The sequence below is a fragment of the Thalia democratica genome, unplaced genomic scaffold (genome assembly GCF_965202585.1).
Source record: "Thalia democratica unplaced genomic scaffold, ktThaDemo2.hap1.1 HAP1_SCAFFOLD_503, whole genome shotgun sequence".
In the NCBI taxonomy this organism is placed as follows: domain Eukaryota; kingdom Metazoa; phylum Chordata; class Thaliacea; order Salpida; family Salpidae; genus Thalia; species Thalia democratica.
The window spans coordinates 1-11,601 of record NW_028139544.1 but is presented as its reverse complement, the minus strand read 5'-3'; the positions used below and the strand labels follow the sequence as shown (position 1 = coordinate 11,601).

At 26.4% G+C, this 11,601-nt stretch overlaps 1 protein-coding gene across 1 annotated transcript; it reads right to left on the bottom strand.

The window, feature by feature from the left end:
* Nucleotides 1-243: 243 nt before the first annotated feature.
* Nucleotides 244-11,423, bottom strand: LOC145846547 (aarF domain-containing protein kinase 1-like; the record flags this gene model as incomplete). The annotated part of the gene is made up of 9 exons (XM_082953267.1): nucleotides 244-315; nucleotides 1,349-1,543; nucleotides 1,806-1,947; nucleotides 2,386-2,544; nucleotides 2,916-3,116; nucleotides 7,829-7,953; nucleotides 9,999-10,146; nucleotides 10,281-10,483; nucleotides 11,227-11,423. Coding segments are annotated over 9 exons (1,442 nt in total), but the record flags the coding sequence as incomplete, so codon positions are not given.
* Nucleotides 11,424-11,601: the final 178 nt, after the last annotated feature.

Genomic DNA, 11,601 nt, shown 5'->3' with positions numbered 1-11,601 from the left:
TCAATGATAAATTAAATAAATAATAAAAATAAACATAATAACCGTTAAGATTATTTTGGCGAACACAAACTAATTTGTTAAAATAAGTTACAACATTTAAATAGCAGCCCAGAATGTATTAATTTATTTTTCACTCTTTCACGACAAAAAATTTATTTTTTGAATTCTTCTCTGAACTGTCTTCTACCTAAAATGTTTAATATAAAATGAATGCTGAAAATATAAACAAAATTTTAATAATTTCTAGGAAAGTACCTCTTTTCCACTTTCTTCGCTTTTTTCATTACCTTCAACTTTTTTATTTCCAGTTGTTAGCTGAAAAAATTATAAATTTTAAATAATATTTTTGTAAGCCATTTGACATTTAACATTACTTGGGTTTTATACTTTACTGAAGTTAGCACTTTTAAAACAACGACATTTCAGTCTAAAAAATCTATACATAGATGTAAATTTAACACGTTAAATACTAGTTTTATAATCTATACAAAAAACAGACATTACTCTTAGATCTTTAAATACTAGAAAATACTCAGTTTTTTGATTATGAAAAAAATCCAGTCAAAACTATTTAACTGTTTAAAATATAGATTTAATCGTTTGCTAACAAAAGATCCTAGTGAAACAAATCACTGGAATATAAATAAAAACAAATTATACAGTAATCTTCCTTTATTGTACCTACTATTTATCTTTATTTTATACTATTTAGAAAAAAATTAAAAATATAAAACAATAAACTTTTCAGAGTATTTAATAAAACCCTTAAAAATAATAAAATATAGTATAGTATAAATAAATAATATAGTATAGTTTCTAGAAATTATAAACAAGTTTGAGAGAACCTTAATAAAAGTAAACTTTTTATTGAAAATAATCAATTTAGTAAGTATAAACTAAATTAGTAAATAACTTACAAGTGTTCTGGCATCTTTGAAGAAGAACATTTTCAAAGCATAGCTTTTAACTAAAACTTTTAAAGTTTTTTTATCATTGCATGGAACCATAAATACTTTTTTTTAGTTAATTTAACCTGAGAAATTCTTTTTATATAATCATAGAATGATAAACATTTGAATTAAAATTTCAGAGACCTTAAAAATTAGAAATCAATTGGTTGGAGCATAGTTGCCAGATAATTTTTTATGCCAAACGAATGTTTGTATTAATATATGTGTCTCCCAGCATATGTTAAATATGGATCTATGGATTAAGTAAAACTTAAGTTGAAGAAAAACAGTCCTCGGATTTTAAATTACGTGCGTATAGCATTCAATAAAGCCTATATAAATTTTGTATATAACTATTCGAAACACTTATAAAATACAAACAACTTTTTTCAACTAACCCACATGTAGTAGTCTAGCAAGCTGAGCCCGATCAACTTCAGTTTCACGCTGCAAATGCGCGGTAAGTCACGCGTGACGTATTCCCGCCAACTCGAGTCTTGCGCGCGTTCAACATTCATCTCGTTCAGGCATCTGAGGCAGCAGGCAGACATGTCCAGGAATCCCGAATGAGATCCCCTCACCCCGTATGCGTGCTAAGAATAATTTGAAATTTAAAGTATATTTCATTTATTTGTTATACGTTTGCTGAGATACTTGGGATAGAATCGCTTTTAGGTGGATTTTTGTGGGTAGTTTTTAATTTTTTATATGTTATAAAGTTGAAGCTCGTATAATAACTTGTGCGTCACGACTTTTATCTAAAAAACGCTTTTAGCACAGTTTTTAAGAGAAAACAAAAAATCCAGCATGTACTGCTAACGCTTGTAAACCTTCTAACACATGCAACAAACAAACTTCGAGCCCCCTGAGATGGTCGTTGGTTTTGAGCACCAGCAACATTTCCCTGGGTATCCTGTTCAGCACAGAGGCAATTTCCACCAGGAAGTCGGAAACTCCGTCCCGCATTTCTCTGTCTTCTTTCTTCGTGAACTTCACGCTGATAATTTTTATTTATTATTTGTACATTTTGCATGTTTCGACAGCAGAATATTGATGCACTGCATTTTTGCTGATGGCAATTTGAAAAATATTACAAAACGCCTGCTTGCGTTGCAATGAATTAATAAGTAATTTTAATAAAGTAAAACAAAATACCAATTACTTTTGTACCAAGTTCACGCCTGTTTTTTGCATACAAATTAATTTGTTACAAAACTTCTACCAATAGTAAAAAAAATTCATCTAAATTTCAAACAATGATTTTTCCGTGCATATTTTATATCATAGTTATGATAAAGATAATTTACAAAATAAAATGATTACTTTTATTTTATAAGTTAATTCAATTATTACCAAAGTATTACCAAACTACTTAATTTAAATTATAACCAAAGTTTTGGTTGTTTTTATATATCTAATACTTTACAAAACTAACTTTTTAATTCCCTTGTCGTTGACAACCTCCCACGATCTTCCGGTTACTATGGTAGCCAGCAAGGGGTACAAGTCCTCGCTACCCAGCTCCCTCGCCCACCTTTCGATTCCGGGGACGTCCCTTTCGATTATAGAGTACCACAAGTTGGCGTAGTTGTACCTGTAAACTTGATTAATTGAGAAAATATTGATTTAAAGGGATTATAATTTGATGTTTTGTTGATATATCCAAAAAAAGTATTTTAGATTAAAAAAATAAGTTTTTTGGTTCACGGATTTTAGTTGTACCTGTAAATTTTTTTAATTGCAAAATATTTGATTTTGCTAATTTGTTGTTTCGAATGTTATTACTGAGATTTTTTATGGATAAATTGCATGTTAGGTAACAAATATTTTTGTATTATAAAACAGTAACTTCATCTCTTTTTAAATAAATTAAAATATATCTTTTTACACATCTTCGACCAAATTAATAAAAACAAACATTTACTAAACTAATAAATATAAGAAAAAATCATTACAAGTTATCACCTGAACTGTTTACTGAGGCTCCTGTAGAGACCGTGGTCCAACAGAACAATCTCCAAATCGTCATTGCTCCTGTACAGTTTCGACAGCCACGTGTTCTTCATTTGGGGGGATTTCCTTCTCACGAGAATGTTGCCGGGATGCGGATCGCTGTGTACGAACCCGTGAACGAAGATCATCTCGCTGAAAAGCTTCCCCAGTTTCCTGTAAAATTATTTTGGTTTAAAATGTTGCCAAGTTTCCTGTAAAAACATTTTGGTTTAAAATGTTGCCAAGTTTCCTGTGAAAATATTTTGGTTTAAAATGTTGCCAAGTTTTCTATGAAAATTATGTTGTTACGGGTTTTTCTCATACACACTTGTTTTGCTCGAAAGTTTGCCCATTGAAAGAGAATAAAATAATTCTCTACATCTTAGTTAAGGCCATAGGGGGGGGGGAGGTAAACCATGTTTTTTACAAGTTGATCTTATTTTATAGAGTCGTTTCTAAGCTTCAAGATGCTTTTTATCGTTTTAAAAAATTCGAATTATTTTTTGAGATATGACCAGTCAAAGACGGGCCGCATAATAGGTTCCCTATGAGGAGAGGAAACTAAATTAGCGAAAAAAGACTATTTCATTTAAAATCTATCTCCTCCTACAATTTTCAAGCAATCTTCTTCAAACTTTTACAGTCTAATCTTTATAGAATAATAAAAAAACTTTACTTTGGAATTAAAAAAAAATTTTGTAATTTTTTTTTTTTAAAATTACTAAAATTCTAAAGTAACGTTTTTTCCTTTCATTATAAGGAAGGTTTCCTGAAAATTTGAAGAAGATTGCTTGAAAAATGAAGGAGGAGATAGATTCTAGGTGAATTTTAAAATTTCCGAGAAAATTGACTTCGAAAAATTTGCGGTCCATACGTTTATATTGGAAAATTTTACAAACAATTAAATATATCAAAAGTTAAATGATATTTTTGAATTCTATAAAAACTGGCTTGTAGTTTGTACTTAAAGCTTTCATATAAAAGCCATTTTAAAAGCCATATTAATTTTTGTAGAAAATATTGCCTTAAACAGATAATAAAAATTATCAAAAAAATATATACTTTGCTCTACTTAATGTAAAAATTTTAGAGAAAAATTTGTCAAACTTTCTTTAAAAATAATTTATCACTTAAATTTGCCTAGTCTGCTGTGATGCATGGTAGTCAAAATCGAACTTTTGTAATTCTAGTGACTAGAGTTTCCTTTTTTCTCAAAATGAGATTATCATGCATCTATGTTAACTGGGTATGAGTCAAATATGCACGAAGGTACACTTTTACACAAAGACGCTTTTACACAAGTGGTCACTTTTGCACAGGTTGAATTTTTTTTTTTGATAGTTTTATTTTTATAGTGTTTTTTTAATTTTACTATCACTGTTACCCGTAACCCTTACCTTGGTCGGTAACTTATTTTTCTTACTTTTTTTTTATTTGTTGTATTATTTTAATTTTATTTATCTATTGTTTTTTCATTTTTATAAGTAATTTTTGTTAAAAATTATTTGTTTTTTATCTTTAAATTTTACTATCGCTGTTACCCCTTACCTTTTCCCTCGTCGATTTTTTTTTTTCTCATTTTTAATAGTTTTATTTTGTTTATTTATTTTTTATTGTTGTTTTTTAATAACAGTTTTTACTAGTTGTTTTTTATGATTATTTTTACTACACTGTTACCCCTAACCCTTACCCTCTTTTGGTAAGTTTTTTATTTTTGTAATGTATATTATTTTTTATTACTTTTACTCTCGTGCAAAAATGACTCGTTCCCATGTTAACTAACTAAAGACAAAAAATTAGAGCCGCAAAGCTTTTAAATAGTTTTATTCATAAAAGCAGTGCTTCGTAAACAAACTAGATTGTTGCGGTATAATAATGAAAAAATGACAACTAAGCTGTGAATAAAATTAGCTTGGTTAATATTTTATCGCTAACTAATGTTATGCAAAGTATTTGACTTGTTCTTAATTCTTATTGAAAAAGCATTTTGTTAAATTTTAATCCAACTTATTACTTATATTAAGATGGAAAGTGCACAACATACATTGTATATAAAGCCTGGACGTAAGTTTTTTTTTCACTAAATTGTTATGCGACATATAAAATACCAATATTAACAAAAATTAATGTTATTTTTTAACTTTGGTTCATAATAAAAACTATATTTATCCCTTTTTCTCACACAACTTAGAACGATAAGTTGCATAAAATTTGGAATCAACTTATAAAAAACAATTACTGTTTCAAACTTCATATTTGTTTTATTTAAACTACTTAGATGTGTATTGAAACTGTGAGTGCTTTCAGTATTAAAAATTCTGATAGTATTTTGTTTCATAAAAAAAGTAAATGAGACAAAAGAAAGATTGATGATGTAAAATAATTTAACTTGTCTGTTTTTTTAAGTTAGCTTAGTGTTGTTTAAATAATATATATAACAAATATTTCGTTTTTTACATAAACTTTTATCAGTAATCAAACAAGTGCAATTAAATTTTTTTAAAAGGGGATAATTTCAATTTTAAAGGCCTTTACTATTTAAACTTTTATTAGTTTCATTAAAAATTTTCAATTAACAATTAAAGAATATAACAATTTTAACTAAATTTATTAAAAAAACTAAATTTGTATCTAACTTTTGTTTTTTTTTAGACTTTAGACTATTGTTTTTAAGCTCTTATATAATATAATATATAAGCTCTTATATAATACTTTTGCACAAAAAAAATATTTTTTGTGTAAAAAAAATAAAACTATAATTTAAGTAGATATTCAAACAGCTAGTAAAATTTTCTTAAACAATAAAATACAGTAATCATACATAATGTAATCACTTTATTTCTCATAAAAACTATAACGTTTTGGAAGCTTTTTAAAGTGTGTTTTTAACTTTTAAGTTATAAAAACTACACAAAAATGTTTATTTTTACTTTTTTAATTTGAATAAATTACAAACTTAACAATAGACTGCTAGATTCTCGGAGTATGTGAAAACGAAGTCGAGAAAAAAAAATTGTGGTAATTAATTTGGTTTTCATATTATTTCCATACACAAGTATTTATGGTAAGGGACTCTTTTAAAAACTAAGTTTTGAAAAAGATTAACTAGTCATGGCTTTTTAAATAACAATTTTCTTACGGTGTTTAAGTTATACTTCTATGGATGTATTTTCAAAATGAGTTAAAACAGACTTTAAATCGAAAGAGTTAAAAAATCTTTTAGATGAAAAGTATTTATTAGAGATTATAAAACTGTCAAAACGTTAAAATACAATTTTTTTATACATTTTTCAGTAAAACTAGTTTTGATGATTTTAATATTTAGCCTTAAAAATACAATTTATTTTTAGGTTCCTTACTTTAGTTTATAATATTTTTTTATAAAGAAAAATACAACTTTTTACCAAAAATTTTCAAGTCACTTTTTTTAAACAATTTATTTAAGTAACCTAATATTCTTTATAAAAAACTTTATGGATCATATAAGATAAAATATATTACTAAAAAAAAATTTAATCATAACACTTAAACCAAAAGAGTAATTGTATACATTTCACATAAAATCAATTAAGGACATAGGGGGTCCGACACTTTTTTTTGCTAAAAATAACATTGGATCTTATATAAAAGCTTAAAGTACAAATAACTAGCCAGTTTTTATAGAATTAAAAAAAAATTATTTAACTTATGAGATATTGTAATTTATATAAAAAGTTTCCGGTACAAACGTATGGACCGCAAATTTTTAGGGGTCAATTTTCTCGTAAATCAAAAAAATCACTAAAAACCTATCTTCTCCTTTTTTTTTGAGCTATAGACCTCAAACTTTCAGGAAACGTTTCTTTTATAGTTTATAAGACTTTGAATGTTGAAATTTCTAAAATATTAAAAAAATAGAAATTTTAGATAAAAAAAAAACAAAAAAAAGGTGTTTTTTTTATTAAAAATTTTATATTTCAATATTTAAAAAATTCCTGCATTCAATCTTTTTAAAACTTAATAATACACTTTCTCAATTTATTATACTCAATAATAATCTCAATACTACAATAATAATTTGAGGAAGATTGCTTAAAAAATGAAGGAGGAGATAGGTTTTCAGTGAAATAGTCTTTTTTTCGCGTTTTTAGTTTGCGCCTTCCATTAGGAACCTATTGAGGTCACCAAGTTTGATCTCTCATATCTCAAAAATAATTTGAATTTTTTCAAGCGGTTAAAAATGTCTGATAGCTAAGATAAAACTCCATAAACCAAGATAAACTTGTAAAAATCAAGGTTGACACCCCTATGCCCTTAAACTATTACTAATGTCATCCTTTAAAAAAAGTATTACCCAAAAGGTAAAATTTCTACCTAAAAATTATTGTAAAACTATAACAAAGCTATCATAAAGTTGATAGCTCTTCCTTAAACCAAGTTATTTTTTTCAATTTAACTAAAATTTTGCTTTAAATTGAACAAATATAAACAAGATTACACATATGTCAAAACAAAATATAGTACTTACTGACTTAGAAAAATTAAAAATGATTATTTGCATAGTAATGATGTCAATCCATTAATTCAAACTATAATTTTAAATTATATAAAACATTTTCTTAAATGCAAAACTTGTAGAAATGTTAGCGAAATTTAAAAATATTTCTTAGTACTTGTAGTTGCTACCCGAGCAGTAGCTAGTCATTTTAAATAAAATTAAGTCATATATTTATTTAAAAAACTAAATAAAATTTATCTTAAACCACAGTATAAAGCCTGTGATTTAAATAATCTTTAGCTTATATGTACAAAAGTTTTTTTTTATTAAAAGTAAAGCATAAAAACCAAACGAATATTCTTCAGCTATAACATCAAAAAAAAAAAAATTTTTGATAAAAACTAATAACCTCGAAACTTGCTCGTAATCGATGTTGTAATCTTTCAAATATTTGTCGTCGTTAACTTGCCCACCCTCCATATACTCCATAGTGAGCACTCTCTCACTACAGTGTTCAGTGTACATTGTCGGTAGCTAAAAAATATAATTTATCATAAAGTAATACATTTTCGCACAAATAAAACATTTCTTATCTAATGCTGTCTAGTTCAAAATTAAACTAAAACAATTTAAAAGAAACTAACTCTTAGACTGGTATGCTTATACAAGGTATTATCACTAGAGGTCCTTATTAATAAACACTACAATTTGCTAACTAAATTGATAGAAATTTCTGATATGCATCTAAAGTTATATCAGTCATAAAACAATACAAACTAATATTCATTTATTTTGAGAATATATTTATTTGTTAGAAAATGCAATGCTGCCAAATTTTCTTAAATTTTTTCAAGGTTTTTAAAAGTGCAAGTGTTTTGTCAATTTTTAGTTTTAAAACTAAATTCAAAGTAAAAAACTTGTTAAACAGTAAAAACATATTGTAAAAGTACTGTAATGCTACTTTAACGTGTTCCATAACAAATAAATGGATATAAAAATAAAAATATTAACTGATTATTAATGAACCTGTAAATCAGTAGGCTTATACAAGATGTTATCGTAAGATTTCTGAAATACTAAAACCACAACCTTGATGTTAACAGACTTGTTTTTACTGTGGATTTCAGATATGATGAGTTATATAAAATAATGTCAATCTAATCATATTTTGTATTAGGTTAATTTGTATTTTTTTTTCTACGATAGCACAAATCCAAACATGTTAATGGATAAATTGACGACTACGCTAGGATAACAAAAGTTTACAATCTCCTAGTGCATAAAGAATTTTTCTCTGATATAAAAACTGCACAAAGTTTTATTTATTATAATGCAATAGTTTTATTCACGTAGTTATTATGAGCTCAGTGATGATAAATTTTATGGTTAAGTTTAAAACAAAACTTGTAAAAGTTAAAATTTCAAAAACAACTTAATGTTTTAATAATCAGAGTTGCCAAAGGTTTTTTAAATCTTTTTTTTCACGTTATCTAAAGTTTTTCCAAGTTTTAAAAATAAAAGTGTTTTGGTCCGTTTTTAGTATAAAATTAAGTTTAAGTTATAAAATTGTCTTACATATTATTATAACATTGAAAAGATACTGCAAAGCTACTTTAAATGTGTTTTTAATAATTATTTATGACAGATTTTTTGCATCAAATCGTATTTTCTTTACTTTACGTGTAAAAACTCTTCAAAAACCCAAGTTTTTATATATTTTGTCCAAATTTACAGATTTATTTCAAAATTTCTCAAATTCTTAATATTTTTTACCTAAATTGCAAAGTTCCAGGATTTTCAGGATGCTATATGCTTTTTGAAAATCTTGACTAGTCTACACATAATAAATTACTTTTAAAAGATTATAATACAATAGGAAACTTTTTGGATTATTATACATAAAAACTATCAGTCTTCTATTTAAATGGGGTAAAAAGAATTAAACAATAGTCTCCTTTTTTTTTCGATTTTTAAATCAAGAAACTTCAAATTTATACAAATTGGAGTTTTTTCAATTAGTAGTTTTAATAAAATAAATTAAACTAAAAAATTAAATGAGTAAGATTAAAACAAATTACAGTTAGTCCTAAAAAAAAGTATTATTATTATACCGTATATATCTAAAAAGTATTGAAATCGAAATAAAAGTACACAACAAAGTTATAATATTAAGTTAATAAAACTTACATATTTTAAAATTAAATTATAAAAATTTATTATTACTAGACTAAAAATTATCTAAATCAACTTGAAATAAAAGCACATGAAACATTTTCCCTTTTTTACTCTGTTAATAATAAACATCTATAAACTTTTATTTTTAATAAGCTTTTAGTAATAAAATAACTAACACCTATCCTAAATTGTTGAAAAAATTGTACCCTTACAAAAATATTAAATGACCTAGTTAAATTCACCACATATAAAATTTGCTTACAAAACGTATTTTATAAGAATATTTAGTTGGCGTTTATCTTCAAAACATTCCTAAAAAGACAACTTCAATATAGCAATAACTTCAATAATAATAGCAAGTACACATCTTAAATGCAATCAGATAGTAATAAAAAACTACCAACCTTGACCCAGGGTATCCCTTTCAAATTTTCGGTTGCCTTCAAGCAATTGTTGACTTCATTTTTGAAGTTGAGTTCGATCGGAAGATTTTCCCGCGTCTCTTCGCTCAACCACATCAGCTCGAATTCGGGGAAGAATGTCAGCACTTGTCTGTAGTAATACAACTTAAATGAACTGCTTATGTGGTACTTTATTTATAAGTATTTAATTGTCTTGTATTATTAGTTAACGAAATACGTTAAAATAAATTCATTAAATGCTTATAATGTAATTTGTAAACAAACTTCAGTGCTTTCTCCATCATGTCCATGTCCTGATCGGAGTACTTTTTCACTTTGGGGTGCTGCACCTTAACTGCAACCACCTGACCACTTGACTTCAATACGGCCTTGTGCACTTGCGCAAGTGATGCTGTACCTAGTGGTTCGTCCTCGAACGTTGAGAACACTTCGTCCACTGCGCTGATGTTCAACTCGTCGCATAACACCTGGAAATATTTTTATTGATGATACTACAACAAAATTATGTAATAAATCTAACATTTCCAATATAGTTCAATCTTACTTTAGTTTAAAAAATGTATGCTCAAAATTGTTCGGATGTACTAATGCTGAAAACATATGGTTGTAATAAACAAACATTTTTTAATATAAATTTTATTCTAAATTTCTTTCCCTTATGGTAAACTAATATTGGTTTATTCTTGTTTTTGAAAGTTTTAAGCAATAAAACGGTAATAGTTGTTAGCAATAGTTTATTCTAATTACAACACTATGTGTACCTATAACTCAACCCAGCAAAACTTTTGACTAACAATCATTCTAATACCCTGTATGAGAACTAATTTAACTCATTTTTAACCTTATAAATCAACATGCATTTTAATTTTCCACAAAAACTTTTCCAATTAAGTCATTGGACTAAATCATTTGGTTTAAATATAAACTAAACTAGTATGTACTAAAAACAGGATGAAAAAATTTCTTTTCAAAAAACTTTAAAAACAGTATAAAGGAAGTTATAAGCCTTTTATAAAATTAAAAATCATATGCAAATTTTATACACTTAAGTGATTTTAGTAATATATATTATTAAACATAAAACAATATAAAATTAAAAGTTGATTATTGCAATCAATAAGAAGAGAATTGTGTTTTATTTTACTAGAATATTTTTCTATAAACATGTAGACATTTTTTATCAAAAAAAATAATACATGATTGAAACAACCTTCTTTATATCTTGCACACTGCTCTGAGGTGCGGAGCTGTGAAGAACTTTCAAAGTGTCCGTGTATTCCTTGGGCAGAAGGTAGTCCATACCTCCCAGATGCTGGCCAACCTTCACGTAAGTGCCCCTGTTCTTCCACACCAGCTTCAATAGTTTCTCCGCGCTTCTCTTGTGCACCTGTTTTAAACATATACATACTTACAGTCTTACCTCCAGCTTGCTTGATTTCACATTGTATAATAACATAATAAATTGCTGTTGTGCTAAATGCAGGAGCAGCATTCAAGTGGTTCAATATAATATTATAAAGTAAAATGTGAAAAACAAGGTTGCTACCCTTTGAAGCAAAAAAAAATGATTTGAGTTACATCAAAC